The 20,024-nt window shown below is 47.0% G+C and overlaps 1 protein-coding gene across 1 annotated transcript in view; it reads right to left on the bottom strand.

Moving 5' to 3' along the window:
• Positions 1-232: 232 nt before the first annotated feature.
• Positions 233-20,024, bottom strand: part of LOC122386746 (small G protein signaling modulator 3 homolog) — a 30,914-nt gene continuing 11,122 nt past the window's right edge. Inside the window, exons 13-14 of the mRNA XM_043376268.1 lie at positions 2,328-2,531; positions 233-1,661 (exon numbers count right to left, since the gene is read on the bottom strand). Of these exons, the coding sequence (XP_043232203.1) occupies positions 1,512-1,661; positions 2,328-2,531 (354 nt within the window). The 3' untranslated portion in view covers positions 233-1,511. The remainder of the gene's footprint in view (positions 1,662-2,327; positions 2,532-20,024) is intronic.

Raw genomic sequence — 20,024 nt, forward strand, 5'->3', positions numbered from 1 at the left:
GCGCCGGCATAGTCATTCAATTATTTCTGCACGAGCGGGAACCTTGACAGATATTTTGAACGTCGGCGACTGCGTAAATTAGCGCAATTGCAGGTCATGTTCCAGAACAAATGGTTAGCATCTGAGCAGGTGAGGGGTGGAGCTAGAGGGAGAGTTACAGATATTCTATTAAATTTCTGAAAAGCCACACGACGCTGGCTATGCTAGCAATGGTAGCAATGGGGAAGACACATTTTCCGAGTCTGCTTCATGAAATGTATTCGTCGTCGGACATCCTGAAACGAACACAGCTCCAAAATACTGTTGTGCAATGGATATCGATCAAATAAATCAAATTCAGAACTAATCCAGACAGCGGGATCGGACTCGATTAACATGGCGCAACGTGAAGATGCATCACTATCATTCTCAGTCTAATTCTAGCAAAAACAATAAACATCGACAGGCATCATCACCCGGCATGACAAAATACACGTGGCACAGCAGTCGCAGCCCCGTCGTACCAAGACACGCGACATGCAACCATCACTCGTTAAATTGTGGCACCGTCTAGGATAGCAGCGGTCACATTTGTAAGTGATACATAAATCCGTCTCTGAAATATACAGCACCACACACCTTATGCAATGGGCGCATCCATTCTTTTGAACAGCACAACACGGGCCTCCGGCGGTACGGCACGAGTGGTGCGCCATGAAACTCCATCACAGTTTGGAGCGGATCGCGACAGGGACCGTCGGACAGTCATGCGACACACGTACTTTTTCTCCAAACTGTAACGTATCGGACCCACCCGTTACGTTGTTCGATAAAATAGATACATTCAAACATCATCCTCAGCCAGCATGCATAACTTCGGTACATACAGAATACTACTGGACAGACCACGGATACCTGATCTATTGGCGCTGACTGGCGGCGGGGCGGGATGACAGAAAAAGCACAGTTCGTCGTCATAAGTGCTTGCACAATTTTTGTCAACACGTATCACATGCTGCTGAAGACTAGTTGAGTTCCTCTGACCATTCGAGACGGAGAAGTCGCGAGAGGTTCAAACAGTTAGCAGCTGACAGACATGAGACAACACACGAGCAGTCCGGGAGGAACCCAATAGGAATACAGAGATCAGACCGGAATAACTTCGGTCATAGTGCGTAAGCCGTGTAGTTATGATCATATGGAATAATGGGGAAATCACTGGAACAAAAAGTCTAGAAAGAACACTGGAAAAGGTCACGGGAAATGGGACTAGAAACAACTGACTTCAGCTAGCTGTCACGGAAAAAGCTGCACAATGACTAGACAAAGTCTCCGAGAAGGTGTTCTGGCACTCACGACTAGATCCACAACTGGCCAGGTAAGTTGGCGAGTTCACTAAGGGACTCTTCACCCTCTATTGTGGGACGTAGTACTGTGGCATAAGTTCATAAGGGAACATGTTTCCCTTCTCTGTCCCCCGTTATCGAGCGCGACACACCGCACGTCGATTGTCGCGGCAGCAGCAGGGGCGGCTACAGGTCCCACGAGAAGAGGTGATGCTTGACCAGCATGTCCTGCACGCCCTCCCTGAGCGGCTGCTGACGGTTCTTCTTGGCGGGCAGCTCCCAGTCCGGGTTCAGACGGAACGAGAACTGCGCCAGCACGCGCAGCTCACATTTTACCTGTGGAGACAAAAGGAAGACGAAATGAGATAATGGAGACAAATATGATATATAGAAAGGCGGATTAAGATGACAGGAGACAATGAAGTTACAAGTGCCAAGCAAACGTAACTACAATTAGCTGGGCTGATCTGTTTTCACAAAATGATGCGCACTATCAATTATCCTGTCTCTGGAAAACATTAAAAGAATCGCCGGTCAAACGTACAGTCTGTCTTAAAAGTACCGCGCAAAGTGAGGGTGGATCCATGAAGCCTGACCAAGGAAGGGCCTGCTATAATTTGAAAGTCACCGAACCAATTGACCTGGGGAATGAACGAGGATGTCAATTACTTCGGTGACTCAAATTTAGCAGCCCTTCCTCGGTCAGGCTTGATGGATCCACCCTCACTTTGCGCGGTACTTTTAAGACAGACTGTACATACAAGATCATAAACAGCAATTCACGAATGCTTTAAAAATAAAACGTGTAAACAAAGAAACTGGAACATGTCGTGCAGGAAAAATCAAGCTACAGCTGAACACCATCAAATAAACTCACACGCTAATGTTAATAGTCGAGCAGTCGTCTTCCCAACCCTATTAGCGTCGATCCATCACAATCAACCATGCATTCGAATCCCTCTCGGAAGCTGACCCATCCGGCACACCAACCCCCAATCTCACCTGCACCCATCCGGGGCTGCTCATGAACGACCACGGCTGGTACCACTTCTGGACCACAGCCGTGTTGGAGCAGATGGCCTCCAGCCACAGGTGCAGCACCTGCTCGTTCAGACCCATGCAGATGAGCGAGCGCAGCTTCACGTCCATCTGAGCGTGCACCCGGTCGTGGCTGAGGTTGACCGCCTCCACACATCGGTAGAGTAGCTGGAACAGAGAGGGGGAGGGGGGAGTGAGCGGTGTCAGGTGACGCTGACTTGGCATATCAGCTTGACCACCCTCAGACAGGTCAGCAGTCAGCAGAGCCATCCGAAGGCAGCGGTAGCCAGTGCTGCCTCGGGCTGGATAATGATGCTATGCTACGCTATGCTATGCTGCTATGTTATGGTACCTACTGCCTAAATGAGCTAGCCTGACTGATGACAGTAGCCATTTACGCATGTCTACTCAAATTCGCGACCAAGTTCAAACGTCATGTCCGTCATTTGAGAGAGCCTTCCTTCCCTGGCCTTCTCCGAGATTTATGGCATTTATGAAAGAAGCGTGGCTATGGTTATGTCCATCTACTGACCGGCCAGCAGTTTTCCGTCAATCACAGCACCAGTTTGACAGGCAGACGGCGGGGGTCCTCGCTATGATTGACAGGCCCTCTCACCCCCAAACGGGCAATACTAGGAAAGACGCCCAGGGGAGACGAGTTGACGGTTATCATGTGGTATGAGTAATGATTTTCAGTATCACGCTATCATTAGAAAAGATCCCAAGCTATGGGCTTAGACCACACGTAGAAAAAAACTCTTAACAGACAGATCAATTAACACACCTCTTAGGCTAGGCAAAAGGCCATTGTTCTGGAGGTGAGGTTAAAAAAATACCTTCACTGATGGTCGTCTCGGGCAGCATTCAGACCAGGCAAGTTCAGTTCAAGGACTTCAAGTGCCCTATTCAGACGACTGAGCGCGGAAGACGCAAACAGAAAGCTATTTGTCATATCGTCCGACAATCATATAAATCAGACAGTATACACAAATGTACCGACCTGTCCAATTCTCAAAAGGCATGCCCGCGGCTCAGTACTTGACGCATGTCCTCCTCGGTGGTCTCAGATGGCGATGTGAGTGGCCTCAGTCACCCAACTACTGCCCTCTCGGTGGGTCATAAAGCGAAGGAAGGGTTTGCCAGCGATATCCAGCGAGTCCCTTCACCCTCCCCTGGCACCCTGGGGTTGAGGGCCGCGTTATGTGCAGCTATTGAATGGGCTACCTTGGGAGAAAATTGAGCTGTTCCCAATCCAATCCCGCACACGGGTGCAGTGGGCTGACATTATCGCCAATTGGGGTGGGCGGTAATTAATTATATGGACTTGTTTTGACAGTTTCAATTACTTTTTCACACCTCGCACAAAGGGGATTTTTACTGCGCTGAACTTCTCAGTAGACGCACATAACCTCGCGCCCGTCGGAACCCTTGCGCTCGTCCATTTACCCTGTTTTGACAGGATTCTCTTCATTTCAGCTCCCCTCGGACATTTAACTGAACTCGTAAATGGAGGTCTGCGGGTTCGACCGTTTGGAGAAGGAAAATGGGCAATTCGGCTCGCTGAGCTATGTTCACCTATTGACTGGTGTCATCGTTTCTCCATCCATGGGTCGTGGAGTTGACGGGTCAGTAGGGGCTCATATGTCCATTTGACTGACAGCTGATCAGCCATTTTCGTTAATCATCATTCATCAGAGACAAACGGCAGAAATCGGTCTGATTTGGTCCCACGGAGGACGGATCGGGGACCACCCATCCAAATGGCGTTTTGCTGCCGTATTTTGGAGGCTAACCAAAAAAGTTGAGAACAGCCTTGAACTAAATGCAAAGGAGGTAAACGTAAATGAGGTAAATGCAAATGAGATAACGTCTGCCTTGCAGAGAGCAGACGTTATTTTAGGATAAAAAAGAAAATTGTATTCAATGCAGTTATGTTTACTATTATAAATGTTTTATACCAGTAGTTCTTTTAACACAGCCGGCAGCCGGCATATAAATTCACGCCGTGACGGGGAGGGGAGCCGGGAGGGCTGTTTAACATTCCTTCAGGTTTTTTTTTTTTGCGAATTGTGCTTGGCACAGCACATTAAGCAGTCCTAGCATGACAGCATCGCGCAGACTGATTGATTGCTTTGAAACCTATGGCGATGGGCAGCGGTGACAAGATGTATGTATGATTCGTAACTTTCGGATATTCATGATATCCGCGACCTGAGCCCTGAGGTCAGATCAATAACTCGCCATTCTTATTAATTGGTCAATGAAAGTAAAAATATATATCAGAAGTAAGTCATAAATTCACTCAAGACAATAGTAATAAGCATTTTCTGATAATTTCCATTTCTCTTTCGTATAGTTATTACATCCGTGGCTATGCAATACACCTACATTGTAATACTTCAGAGGTCATGGGAAGATCAATAGCAATATTTTTTAACGATAATTTGGGAACATGGACTTGCTTAGTATCATAAAAATTGGAAATAACTTTGACTTCAGACTAACAATACAGACAGTCCCATATGCAATATGACCTTTTCTGGCCAGGTCATGGCCTCTAAGCCAAGATCGAAATTTAAAGGTGACCTAATAAGGTCAACGTGAAGTTCATTCAACGCGTCTCGACGAAGAAAACACGGTGCTGGTAAAAATCGATGGCGTATAAGCTTCGTGTGGAAACATTTTGTAGGAAAATCTACAAGCACGTCTATTTTGGTGGTTTAGTCATCGGTTAGAGGACACACCACTGGCCAATCTAAGGGCATATAAGCATTTTTTTTAACAACTCACATGTTTTCAGTGATGTTGTAGCCGGGCCCTATTAGCAACGAGACATGAGTCACTTTGTCTAAAAAGGTCAAAATGAAGAAAAAATTTCCGTGCTAACCGAGCCTGGGCAAAGAAGCGTTTTCAAAGCTGGTATGTATGTAACATTAGGGATAAATCACACTCAGATGAACAGCATGAGCCAACTACATATGTTCTAGTAATTTTGGTGACAGCCTTGCAAAATAAATTTACTGAAAGCTGAAGCAGCGACACACAATGAAGCTACGGCGCGCCCGGTTTCCCGATACCGCATACAGGCGGCGGGTTTGACCGGCACCATTGACCCTCCCTCCCCATTGTTGAGACGCCATCAATTTTCCCGACCTGGCCAGACCCATGCTTTCAAAGAATCTGAAGGGAACCCGCAGAGAAGGGGACGGAGGTCTCGGGTTATGTGCGTCTGCTGCTAACGTTTGCCTTACCGCTAATTGAACTGTCAACGCCCGTCTTGAAGGATCGTTTGGCGGAGATTGAACGACACTTATCTAGCCGATTATGCCGTGTTAGTGAAATTTACACATCCGATGCTCACGCCTCGAACAAAAGAGGGATTATTTTTTAATGGTTTCTCCAGTAGACGCACATAACTATCGCTTGCCACCCACCCCTGATATTTTACTGCCCCCTGCTGCGCAGTTTGGCAGTCATTTACCCTTTACCGGTCTTACAGCGCAGCGGGTGGTCGCCGCTGAGGGTCAAATTCTTGGGACGGCGAAGGAGGAGCGGCGCACACCAAATAAATGTTATGTGCGGTTACTGAGTGACCATCAGAAACCATCAGAAACCATTGAAGATTGGTCGGCATAGAGAGAGAGGATGAGGAGATCCAGTGGATTCGGCTGAAGGCGAGGATCTCAGAGGCACAGTGTATTTAAATACTCAGAGGCATCTCAAATGCATTTTTTTAGGAATAGAAAAGGTAAGATAGGACCTCGCCCGGTGTGTGTCCGGACAACTTCCCGTCGCCTACAGATAGATATTCTTTTCCCTTATTCTTTCATTCATTGAAATTTTTAATCAGGAATGTTTATGAAACCAAACGATAAGTTAAATAAGCCTGCTTTAGGTAGAGTTGGTTCTTTTATGATATCTACGTTTCATTGTTTAATGTTTACCTACTTCATCGGTTCATTAACCCTCTAGGGCCCGGGTGAGGCTTCCCCCTCCCCCCGGCGAATATTTGCGTTAGCTCCCGAACGCTTGGGGATGGGAAGGTGAAACTTTCAGCATCTTTTCCGCCATTGCATCAGTTTGACAGCTTCTTGAGTAAACAATTTGGACCTAGTCTCTTGATTATGTAACAGGGTCAATTTTCCCAGAGCCTGCCACACATATAGTTTTAGAGATAAAGACAAATCACGAGTGCGGTTACGCACCGTTTGACCTAAGAAAAATACAGGAAGTATCATTAGAATATATGACCTTCTCCTCGGAAAATGGCAAAATGAGTGAAAATTTTTATTTATTGATGAATTGATGATATTTCGGTCGTAGACCTTCGTCTAAATTGAATTCGATTTAGACGAAGGTCTCTGTCATTTTCCGAGGAGAAGGTCATATATTCTAATGAGTAATGATACTTCCTACATTTATCATGCTCCTCGCAGCAGCTCTCAACGATATAAGAAAAATACAAACATAATTTTGGTGTCCTGAGCCCTGTGGTCAGAGGTCAGGTCAACAACCCCGAGCTGGGGAGTTTTTGCAACTAACTTCACCAAAAATGGTCCTAGAGGCAGTCGGCACTGAAACCAACGCATTCGTCTTTTCAAAACGCATCGAATGGTATACTTTGTTCATGTATGCTTTGTTTGGAAAAGGTAAATTTAATGTTGGCCTTATGTGACCTCGAATGACCTCTAGTTGACCTTGACACAAGAAAGGTATTATATGATCGAGTCGTGCAAAAAAAGTTAAAAAAATTCAGCATTATGAAAAATAGGAACAAACTAAATCACAAAAAAAATAATCAATACAATATTCCCGGGCGGTGCAGGCATATAAATAAGCATACCAGCGCGTTCGTAGCATGACTAAGTAGCCGAGGTAGCGAATTCACGTCACTGGCGTGATGTGACACGCTTATGAAAACATTGATTCGTCAGTGCTTTCACAACTCAGCAGATGCTCTAATGTCTATGTTATATATCACAGTGTCACGCTTTCGGGACGTCCTTCCTTTACCTCCAAGAATATACATTGTGTACATTATCGTACAACGTATGACTCCCAACCATTTTGACCAGCCATATGGCCAACCATGACTTCCTAACTATCCTCAACCACAACTGGCTGCACTAGACATGCCACGGTTTCCACGACTTCATAGCACCGCACAAATAGCTCAGGTAGCCTTGACCAGCAGGTATCTAGCTAATCAGCATAACAATCCCGAGGATTTCTGGCGAAGGGGAAGGGTTACGCCTGGATGATTTTGGCACCAGCCGCCCATAACCGGTGTGCCATAGCCGCTGGGACTCGGGCTTCAGAAGGGTTGGCGGCACCCATAGACGGTGGGAACGTCTCCCAGGGTCGGATGAAAGGGCAGGGGAGCCGTCCCCGCTCCCACGGGACGAAAACATCCCGTCCCGGCTATGCCTCCCCAGAGATCGGCTGCAGTATGTGTGGCTACTGCCAAACCACTTGAAAAACACCGGTAAAAAGCCGACGTCTGATTTCGGAGAATTTGGACAGGTAAAAAGAACCGTCCCTCTTTTCCGGAAGACATATGAGCCAGCATTATGAGGGGAAAATGCTCCAAAAAAAGTCAGCGTCGCCTGCGAATGGAGCAAATTTATGACTCCATAAAAAGCCGGAGCCGGGTCTGAGCCGGAGTTCCCCTAGGAACTATTATTGCGACCGCGTCTCCGCCGTCCCCCTCTGCCAAGGTAACGAAGGCTCCCCACATTCCAAAAAGCCCCAGTTATGAACATCTACTGAGCGGACGCCAGGCAATATTCACATTTCCCACGGTCGCGCCCGCTTCCAGCGTCTCCCGCTCCCCTCCCTGCTGGATGAGCCGGTCCAAACCCCTCGCCCCTCGAGACACCCCGTAAATCATCACACGATGACAGGTCCAATTAGCGTGTGCGCTGGATTCGCAGTAGACGCACATAACGCGTCTGCTCGGGGTGGCACATTCCAGTGCGACCCTCCAGCTCCGCCGGTATGCAGGGGGCCCACCCGTGGAGATGATCTACCGAGCCGCGCAAAGGTCGGGGAGACGGCGGGTCCTCCGAAAAAAAAACAGCCGCCGACCAGAACAATCTGGACCAGAACAGTACCGAGTGCCTGGAAACTAACCGTTCTGAAGCAGCTTCGGATTTAGAGTTACCTTTTACCTACGTTATTAAAAAAAAAAAAACACGAAAGCTGCTTACTACGACCAATAAATATACCAGTTAAATAATTTGCGTTCAATCTGCCGGTACGATATGAAATTGCAGCTTTGAGAACCAATAATTCGCTTATTTCTTTTGAAACACGAGCTTTTGCAGCTAGAAGCCCTAAGCTGAGTCTAACTTAACTGACGTGATTGGGCAAAAGTAATTTGAATCAACCGAAAACATTCGAAATTGGACTTTATATGGAGCCCCGCTTGCCCCGCAACGCGAAAAAGGGTTATTTTCGACCCTGGGTGATGGGTTGGTCGGTGGTCCCGTGTGGAATGGGTTAGTAGGTATCTATTTCGTTCGATTGCCTTTGACGACAAGACATTTCAACGTTTGGTCAGGTGCTTGTTTATTTTTTTAAATAAACAAACATAAACAAACTGTTCACGAACAAATGACGTCATCAGCAAAATTTTAATAAACAAACAAGTTCGCGAAAGTTAATGAGCTGTTCGCGGATACGGTAACGAGGGGGTGGATAAGACCCCATCTTTAGCCGTTTGGCTACTAATTGAGCTAAATAGAACCTTGCGGAAAAATCGGGCGTGTGCGTCGTTACGAGATACAGCGGCTGGTATCCGATCTTAGGGTCTTTGGCTAACCGGTGATCCCTGAGGTCAGGTCAAGTGCCCCAAAATAGAAGCTCGGTATTTGGTAAATTAAATAACTTCGCCACAAATGGTGGCAGAGCCGCGATTGTGGCACCATCGTACCCTTCGGGACCAGGCGCGTCGAATGATATGCTTTGTGTTTGGGTTAGGTCATTTTTGGATGTTGACCTCAGGTCAAGGTCAGGTCAAATGTTACACTAGGTTCACAAAACTGCTCGGAGGGTGTTGTGCTGCATATCATTCGATGTAGCAAAGCTTTCTGAGTCAATTGATGACTTAACCGACTTGCTAGCTCAATTTGTTCGGGAGTTATTGGCGAAAAACTCCTAATGCACCATACAACCAAGTGACTTCTTATATAATGTCATGCAAGGTCTGAAATGCACAATTTTAGCTTCAGCATTGCAAGAAGCATTAAAAATCGAATCCGTGTGCGTGTGCGGATACGGCCGGCGCATTTTCACATATAATAACATGCTTACAAGTTACAACCGTGTGTGTCACTGCGTGACAATAATAAAGCGAAATATATTAGAGGTGATTACTGTTCATGAACGTTCAAGAACGTTCACGAACTGTTCGGGAACAGAGCAATGCTCATGAACATGTGGCCTTGAATGAAGAGCTTCATAAACTCCAAAACATCAATTTTCGAATAAAAAGGCTCTCAGTCATGGGTGCACTTGGCGCGTGCTGTTCTTTACATTGCACGCCATTCCATAGCCCGTCTATTCTCTACACAATGCTGTCTCCGTGCCGATAGGGCTCCGGTTAACGAGTATTGCACTGGGACCCCACAGGCGTCGGGCATGTTTAGCCGTTTTCGTCCGATTTCGCATGCCGATTTTTACAAGTAAATTCTATCACGCACTTTGCACTTTTTGGGCACGTGCCACGCTCTTCATCGACCCGATCGGGCTCAGACTCCTCAAAGGCACTTTGCTCATGCGTGGTCTATAAGTTGTGCAAATTTCACCGCGCTAGGCGCAACGGTCTGGCAACGGTCTGGTCTGTACCCAACGCAACAGGTACGTACCATGTCGGGACCTCGACCACAGACAGACAAGCAGTTGATTGTTATATTTTCAACAACACTTTCACTAGCTCATTCATATCATATGCCTACCTACGTGTGATAGTACCTACATTTATCATGGAATGGGCAAAATGCACGTGGAAGCGTTATCAAATGCATACACACCGTGCCTCCATTAAGTGCTCAGCTTCTTCCTTCTTCAGACCCACTGTGTCTTGATGCGACTATCGAGCCATAACCTTTTGATACGTCGACCCTTTCTACCCCAGGAACCCCAGGTAAATTGCTTCCTGCTGTATGGGCATCTACTGGCAAACCGAGTCAAATGGGCGGAGAAGCTGTCAACGCGGCACTGTGCGCCGCCGACAAATTGAATACCGCTGCTCCCCAGGGTGAGGGAGGGCAAAGACGGCTCTCGGGTGTAAGCCGAACCCTTCCAAACAAGACGAATGGATCCAGGACCGGCGGAGGGTTATGGACGTCTACTGAGTAAAATCAGTCGACTGGAAAATTTCTTTTGTTCGAGACGTGAAGATAGATCAGATATGCTGGAATGTTATTTGGCTCCAGACATCAATGAATGAATGGATGAAGAACCCCATGTGGCCAATTTATCACAATCCCCCATCCCCACGGTGTCGGTTGTTCAATTACAGCGAACTCACAAGCAGTCAATAGTCGCACATAACCCAAGTCGTTCCAGCACCCTAGCACCCTCCTTACGACTCTACCAGAAAAAAACGTGGCCGGGGCCGGGTCTTGGGATAGGTAAAATTGGCGAGATCACTAGCTATCCAACTAACTCTCCATGATTGATAAACACCGCCCGATACGGCCAAAGCTAATAAAGACAAATTGGTTTATTCGATTTTTGATTGAGTTTAAAAAATATTTTTTTTCCTTTTTCCCAATTCCAGTAACTTATACGGTCGAACGTCTTATACGCGTCCCAGTATCTACATATAAATACCGGATTTGCGCAAACTTAAAAGAAATCAGCAGGATCTCCTTTTTAACGCATATAAGCAATATTAGTAAGAATAAAACAAACTGCGACGGGCTACTACTGACGAATCCTAAATCAATCTAATGATATAGCACCCATTGCCCAGTAAACGTAACAGCCGCTTACAGGTTCATTTACGATTTCAGCTAGGAATGTATATTGAAAAAGGAGATACAAAAAGCGTGTAGATCAGAATGTGTGTGATGTAAAACGGGAAAAGGAATAACATCCTCTTGTCAAAACAAATATAATTTCCTTCACTTGTAATATCAAGAGTAATGTGACATTGGACAAATTAGATGTAGAACCACCAAATGGAATAATCGATAGATGACCAGCCCCGCTCAAATCCAATGAAAAGGAGGATGTGAAAAGTACGTGATTTGGCGTGATTTGGCGACCGCGGATACTCGCCGTGGCGACTAGTCCCTGGCGAGTACCCGCGGCCACCCAGTGTGTGTAGGGCTCGGTCACACGGTCTGGCGCCGCGCGGGGTGGGCACTGGGCAGTGGGCAGCCAGAAACTGTCAATCACATGGGGAACCCCGCTGTTGACCTGTCAGGCGTTCGCAGTGATTGATGGAAAACGATGACCAGTCAGTAAGTGCACATAACATCTGGGTACAAAGCGCATGGTGAAAAATGACTACGCACATAAATATATAGCATAGGCTTAGGCAACTTAAATACTTATGAAATTAATCATGAATGACAACGACTTTATCATGGAATTTTAATAGTCTGTTGTTATCTTTAGTCCTTACCACCACACAGTTCATCAATGTTCAAAACAATACATAGCCGAATCCAAGGCCCTAAATACAGCCGAATCATTTTGAGTTTTGATACAAAAATCTTCCCATAAAAATTTGGAGGCATGGATACTGGGTATGCTGCCAGCTGGGTCGTATATATGCCCATCTACATACATGCCATTTCCATCTACAAGCTACCATGAGCTTAGTGAAATGTTTAATCATACTTTGATACTGCTTGCATTTAGCCACCAATATCAAGCAAACAATCTCATCAAGTGCAATTGTTACTATCGTACCACAAAGACGATACCAGGGAGCATTAGCCGTTCAAGAAGGCCTGTCTGGTCGCCACCCAATGCGTGGGACTCGACTCGATCACAAATCTCGTGAGAGGCGGGTTTTGCCAGAAACTGTCAATCATATGGGGGACCCCGCTGTTGACCTGTCAGACTCGCAGTGATTGATGGAAAACGATGGCCAGTCAGTAGGTGCACATAACCGCAAGCGCAAAAAAAGTGTTGGTGCTCATTGAGGAAAAACACTTTAGGGAGAGCCACGCCTGATGCATTTCCCGTCCCGCGGTCTGCAAATAGGGCCATGGAGGACATCCCGTGCAAGATTACTTCAGATCCCGTGAGCCCCTTATTCCCGAACGTTTTGAACATTTCCATCGTTATAAGGGTTATACGTAACCAGCCACCGATACAAATCAACATCGGTACGCGCTGCGAGTTACACAAAAAAGGACTTAAAACTATAGGTATAAAGTTTGTGGTCAACGGACTACCTACATCAATAAGGATAATTTGTCATTGAATGAGAGCGTGTCACAGATAACTGATCAGCTAATGGCAATGTCATAATATTCATTCATGCTTGACAGAAAGTTCATTCGCAACCAGCGACATTAATCAATTGCGACCGTATGCGAAAATTCCGCCCGAGCTGACCCCACTGAATAGCTCGGCGGGCTGGAAGGAATTCTTCAAAACAGGTGAAGGAGAAGGCGAGTGGGGGAGGGTAAGGGTAAGGGGATCGTCCACCACAGGCCAAGCCGAAAGAAGGGTTATGTGCGTCTACTGTGAAGGTCATCGAAAAGTGGTCTTTCCTTTGTCCAAGGTGTGAAAAGTCATCAAGTAAGTGTACCTATCCATTTCCGATTACACAGTCCATTTGATTTCTGAAGTGCCGCTGAATGGAGTCGGTCCTTTCTTCCATCAATCGTAGCGGGCGTTGACAGCTCAATTAGCGCTAAGGCAAACGCAGCCAGTAGCCGCACATAACCCGTTACATTAACCCTACCGTTTACCCTCCTCGTATTCACATCCCTTGGAGAAATTGCCAGCCATTCGCCAGGTGTTATGGGCGTCCTTGGGTCACAGGTGAAAAATAGCCCCGCCGAGCCAGATCCCAATAAAAGCGTACCGAAGGCGATGTCTGGATGAGTCACAATTAGTGGCGTGTTGGGACATGTTAAATCATTGATGAACATAGAAAATGGATTATTTGTATGGCATGCGTTGAGTACTGGAGGACTAATTATATTTGTTTTTTAACAATGGTCAAGTACAGGGGCGCCGCCACGGATTTTTGACTGGGGGGGACGGACTGACCGGCTGAAAACCCAAAAGTAGACATTCTTACCGTGACTTTTTCGGTCGGATGCATTCAACGTTTAAAGCAAATATGCCACTTTTAACATAGGGTTTCGAACTGAAGTAACAGTTTTGTAGCTTGAGCTGAGACGAGAACAAATCAGGAGCTTTTATGGCCCAACGATCACCCTAGCCAAATATATCGGTATCGATTTTAGGTTTGAAGACTGAAGTCATTCCCATAGATTACACTTAGTCATTCTCTTACCGAGGAATCCATTACCTTACGGAAAAATGCTAGCGAATCAGCATTCAGCTGGTTTGAACTACGTACTACGCTTGGTCAACGCGTAATCAGCTTCCGCTGCAATATAGGTAAGTAGCCTCTACGAAAGATGGAAAATAGTGATGTAAAAATAAATCTAAAATCCTTTTGCAAATATTCATTATCTCCTGACCATTTTAAGTTTAAAAACTCATAAAACTGTGGCAAAACAACTGGTTTGAGGAAAGTAGTTGAGGTACATAGGTGTCGATTTCTACCGAGTTGGGGGTGCCCGGTCGCAGCAAATCCGCCGCCGCCCTAGCGGTGACCTTAACCTGCGCGGTCTGTTGAGGCTCCAAAGCCAAGCCGGCCGAGCCGGCGGGGAATTTGGAGAGCTCGGGCATCCCCGACTTGGCGGAAATGGACACCAATGTTTAGGTATTTCCTTAAAGTAATGGCTATAGACCGCATTCCCACCGAGTACCTACCTATATACACATCTGATGTCCGATTCAGTTTGACACGGCAAAGCCTCGTGTTTTATCACGGTATAGTCGCTGATGTATGCCACTAATATGATCGATAATGCGTATTGCATAGGTAATGCATATTGCATACCCGCGTGGGGGAGGGGGCGTTGTAAAGTCACAAATCTCTTTTTGATCTGTGCACGAATCGGCGCGAAGCGCCGCGAAAATTGGCAAAAAAAAAAAACAGGCAAAACTGCTCCAAAATACGAATTTTGCAGCCCGTGTAACAAGCATGATACCAGAAAACCTTAGGTCAGGAAAACCAAGTCAAGTAGTCAAGTCACCTCAAAGTTTTTTTTTTTTTGGTCCTGTCAACCGTATAGCTTATTTCTTAGAAGCTGGAAATTTAGTGTAGCGTGACTGCAGAAGTGCGGGGTCGGAGCCGGAATCAGTCGGAGTTGACTGTTTTGGCCAGTTTTGGCCAGAGTCGGAGTTGAAGTCTTCGAAAATGTTCGGATTTTGACTTCGAGGTCGGATTGGTGTAAAGTCATGCTCTTGGCTGGTTAGACGAAATATATTAGGCCCGTGTTCGGCCAGTTGTGTTATACGACACACGTTGATCACGATATCAAAAATCGGCAGTTCCGCGTTGACAGGTCGGATAAGAGCTGGATATTTTGTTGGCCGAGGTGGCAGGGGTCAGACCAATGCATGTAGGCCCACGCCCCATATACTGAGTATCTACAGGGCGTTGCAGATAAATCCGACACTTGGAAAAAACGTGTTTATTCGAGTGCTATGCCCACGATGAAAAGTTGGGCAGTATGTTACATCTCTATGATCAATTGCCTCCCCCAAAACACAAACACAGGATCGCCAACGGACGCCCCCACGTCTTCCAGCAAGACTCCGCCCCGGCGCACAAGGTCAGGACGACGCAGGCGTGGCTGCTCAACAACGTCCCTCACCACTGGTCGCCGGACTTGTGGCCGCCCTCCTCTCCTGACTGCAACCCCCTCGATTATTTCTTCTGGGGCGTGATCGAGGCCAAGACCAACAAGCACGCACACAATACCGTCGACTCTCTCAAGGCCGCCAACGTGGCAGAAATCGCCGCCGTAGACAAGGACACAGTCGCCAAGGCGTGCGAATCATTTCGCCCTCGGCTTGAGATGGTCGTCGCCGCCGACGGCGGTTACATCGAGTAGAAGTGCAGCATATGACCCGAACTGGTGCTGAATAAAATCCCAGGCCTGTGTGTGCAATATTCATGCTTTCATTGCCGATTTCGTATTTTGCCTCTCAAGTGTCGGATTTATCTGCAACACCCTGTAAACCTCCTGGACCCTCTCAGATTCGGCACCGGCCGTTCCATCTCTTCCATCCTCAGGACAGTCAAATCCTTCTCCTCCACGCCGCAACCCCCTGCTCCGGGCTGGACGGGCAACTCTATCCCATGCGGGAATGGCTCCACTGGAGCTATAGTCCTTTGACGGGTGCAGTGAATGCCAGTGGGCTGGGCTGCCTGTTCAATTGGTCGGGTTCATCCCAAGTGGCTCACTGGGGTGACTGCCCCGACCAATGTCTCCCGCTAATTCTTTCATACTTGCGGCTCTGAAATGGTCTCATTGGACCGAAGGGCCTAATCAAATTTCGAGTAGTATAACAACCAGTAAAACGCCTTTTGGGGCGATCAACGGAGCGAGCGAGAGGGTGGGGTGGGCCTTGCACGTGCAAAATTGCGAGGGGATACCTCCAACTAACTTGTGCACTGCACCCTTCTAACCGGTCCCTAACGATGTGCCAAATTTGAGCGCAATCGGCGTAGCCGTTCTCGAGATCTGGAAGCGGCACCCTGCACGTGTGCACGTGCAAAATGGGTTCCAACTGACTTTTGCACGGCACCCTACTAACCGGTCCCTAACCATGTATCAGATTTCAGCACAATCGGTTCAGCCGTTCTCGAGATCTGGAATCGACCCCTGCATGTGCGCACGTGCAGCAGCACCCCAACTGTGGCACACGGATATGCATTGCCTAGTGGGTATACCTACCTACATGCCAACTTTCAGCGCAATCGGCCCAGTAGTTGCCGAGATATTGAAATTGTTACAAAACTGACACCTCTTCGTTTTTCACGTGGCACGTGCATATGGGGTCACTCACATGCATCGGGAATAGTCCGATGCTCGTTAGAAGGAATGAATCTAGTGCTACCCTACAAAAATTACCGCATGTAAATCGGTCAAGTGGTTGCTGAGATATAAGCCTAGCAAAAGCGTGACCACGGCATACTCAGAAATTTCCGTTAACCTACGAAAGACTACGCTCGCTTCGCTCGCTCCGTAATGAGTTTGGGGGGGACGTCCCCCTTCCATTCTGAGAGTGGGGGGGACGCGTCCCCCCCGTCCCCCCCGGTGGCGGCGCCCATGGTCAAGTACAATTTGGTTTGATAGTTCATGACACGAGCCGCTTGCAAGGTGTGTAAGAACTGTGTTCCGTTTTTAAGGGCTTCGAAACGTCTGAGCAATGAGCTATTGCGCTGAAACTTGACCTACCCCATACCCATAGTACCCCATGGACGCTGCGTCTTTACGTGTCACAATGGGATGTTAAAGACCATTACATCTCAAGAACAGCTGAACCGAAAAAGGTGGCCCGCACAAGTCAGCTGGGGTCCTACATGTATATTGCACGTGTGCACGTGCAGGAGCCGCTCCTACGGTTTAAAGGGACCCTCCCACCTTCAAAAAAGTTAATGAATTGGCACGAAAGTGATGTCGCTCGGTTCAGAAAGAGCGAAAACGAATATCTACCACATTTCATCGAAAAATATTCACCGGTTTTCAAGATATTAGACTTTTACTTTTGTTTACTTTTTGGGATCTCCGCTGTTCCTAGCGACTTTATTTGAAAGTGCGGCATTTGTTACGCGCAAAGCAGCATATACCACCGCGTGCTACCAAACGTTTTAGTAAAAGATTTAAAAATCGTTAGATCTCCGCTGACGTCACAAATTCTAAGGGGGCATACCAATGCACTAGCCCCTTAGAATCCGAAAACTGCAAGTTTGAAATTCAATATCTCCGAATTAAAGCATTTGTCGATGTTGTGAGTGCCCAAACCGGTATTTGCAGGCCATGGCCACCAATTTGGCTATCTCAACTCAAAACTAATGTTAAGGTGGGAGTGTCAAGGAGGGCTGGGCCGATAGTTAAAATTGATAAGCTGCTATGCTGTAATGGATTGTTGCTAGATCACACAGTAGGTACAGCCCACCGCTAAAGTAATGTAGGGTTTTACCAATCTCAACGGTTGGCTTTGACTGGCGATTGTTTAATGCGGAGTGATCGAAAAGAAGATGTCAATAGCTAAAGTTGCAGCTGCAAGGGTGACGATACATATAAGCTACATTCAAAGTTTCATTGTAGTCTGGCTAATCGTTCCTAAGCTTCAGAAGCAGAGCATACCCATGACTGAAAACCCACATTACTTCTGCTGTGGAATGTACATCAATCGTGGCATGTCAGACATTGCCGTGTTGAATGAAACACATCCTGTGACAATGCAGAAGCAAATATTCTAAATAACTATTTACAAATTTATAATTTTAATTGCTATTTTTAGAAAAGCCATTTGACTATACTTTCTTTTGTATTGTCCTCGGGTGTGAATAAACAGTGCATCAATTATTTAATGGAAGGGTACCGAAATCGTCCACCACTCACATTCCTGAAACGCGGTGGCTAAGGCAAGGCGAGGAGGGACGACAAGTTATGTGCATCCACTGGAAAGGCCCTCGAAAACTGGTAGCTTCTTTGTCCGATGTTTGTGAAGAAGGGAGCGAAAGGAATTCTTCAAAACAGGAGGGGAGTGGACCGGCGCCCCCTGAGACGTAGAAAGATGGGCTATGTGCGTCTACTGGTAAGGCCCTCGAAAAATAATCTATCTTTTGTTGGAGGTGTGAAAATTACATGTATCGATTTCATTTACATGCCCACCAAGCGAGTTAAACGGTGTTGTTGTGACGGGACGATCAATCACGGCGGGTGCTAACAGCTCAATTAGCACTAAGGCAAACCGTGGCTACCAGCTGCCCATAACCCTCCCGAAGCTGGTCAGAAAGGCCCTCAGAAATCGTCCCCGCCCCCAGGTATAGGGAGGGGAGAGCAAAGAATAACTTCGCTGTTCACCGAACGGCGAAGGTTCGAGGCACGAGCTCAGCGACAATTAGCGGCAAACAAAGTAAAATAGATTTGAAATGACAAGAAAACTGCAAGCAACTAAGCGGGCATTAAAGATCTGGAAATTTTGACACATACTCAGTGACTCTTTCGCAATTTAGAAAAGCGTGGGTGCGCCAATAAAATCGATGTGTTAACATGTGTCGATGCGCTAATGTGTAAAAATAATCATTAATAACTTCGGCACTCGATCTAGTGCCAACTAAGAAGGCTTCACAGACTCACACGAATATAAAAAATCTTAATAAACTAAATCGATAACACAGCCTCCTGAATGATTAAAAAATAGTATGTGCATGCATGCTAATGGGGTAAACAAAATAAACCCTTTCGCTAGGCAGCGCTGACGATCAACGGTGGCCAAGCGTCGGCGCGCACAGGCACCGGCAGTTGACTTGTTGCGCGGGGGTTTTCCGGATGAATTGCAAACAAATTTTCTTTTCTTGTTGTTGTTGTTGCTGTTGTTGTTGTTGTTGTTGTTGTTGATGTTGTTGAAGCTGTGATTTTTATTTAAAGTTTCTTTCTGACTCCGACTGCTTGGTCACCGTTGCCTATCAGCGCCATCGACGATAGCTTCGATTTCGGCGCCCCATTTCTAAATGTGCCAAAAATTGGGACACTGCTGTGTTAGTGCCACTTTAAGTTCAAAATGACGGTGTAAGACAACCAATCCTGGGGTCCTCGGGATACATTTCACAGCAGACGTTCATAATACGACCATAAGCACACCCACAAACGGGTAATAGCCAGCGAGTGAGAGGGTTGTGCCCAAGGCCGTTGTGCCCAGAAATGCGAGAAATTCCTCAAAACAGCAGGGAGTAGAGGGTGGGTAGACCCTCGGAGAACCTGGTTATGGGCGTCTACTGCGAAGGTCATCGAAAACTAATCCGTCCTTTGTTCAAGGTGTGAAAAGTCAAGTGGTGTCGATTTCAATCAATATCCCTGCTGAGAGAGTGACCAAGTTGTTGTGACCCTACACGATTCATCATAAAAGCCGCTGACAGATGAATTAGCGCTAAAGCCAACGCAGCCAGTAGCCGCACATAACCCGTGCCCTTCCAGGCCCCGCACCCCTCTCGCACCCGCACGCAGTAAGACGGGCCGCCGAGGGTCATTATGGACCGGCACTTGGGATCGCCGCCCGCGAGAAAAACAACTTTACCCTACCCGAGTCAAATACCTAGTCCCGCCAGACTGAATGGAGCGACAGCGGGAGGACGTAGCAATCATTACTTTCGTCTTCGGAATTCATTTAACATTGGCTGTGGTAGGAGATTATTAACCAGTATTTTGATCTCGCAATTCATGCAACATTTTTATGGTCACCAAATGTCAAAATGTGTATGTCTTGTGTGTTAGCGGAGCAGTCCACCAGCCGTCACTAGTGTCACTGCTGCCAGAACATAAATGGTCCCCAGCAAAGCCACCATCGTCGAGTTACAAAGGCAATCCCATA

The sequence above is a fragment of the Amphibalanus amphitrite genome, unplaced genomic scaffold, assembly GCF_019059575.1.
Source record: "Amphibalanus amphitrite isolate SeventyFive unplaced genomic scaffold, NRLGWU_Aamphi_draft 000261F_arrow, whole genome shotgun sequence".
NCBI classification, from domain to species: Eukaryota; Metazoa; Arthropoda; class Thecostraca; order Balanomorpha; family Balanidae; genus Amphibalanus; species Amphibalanus amphitrite.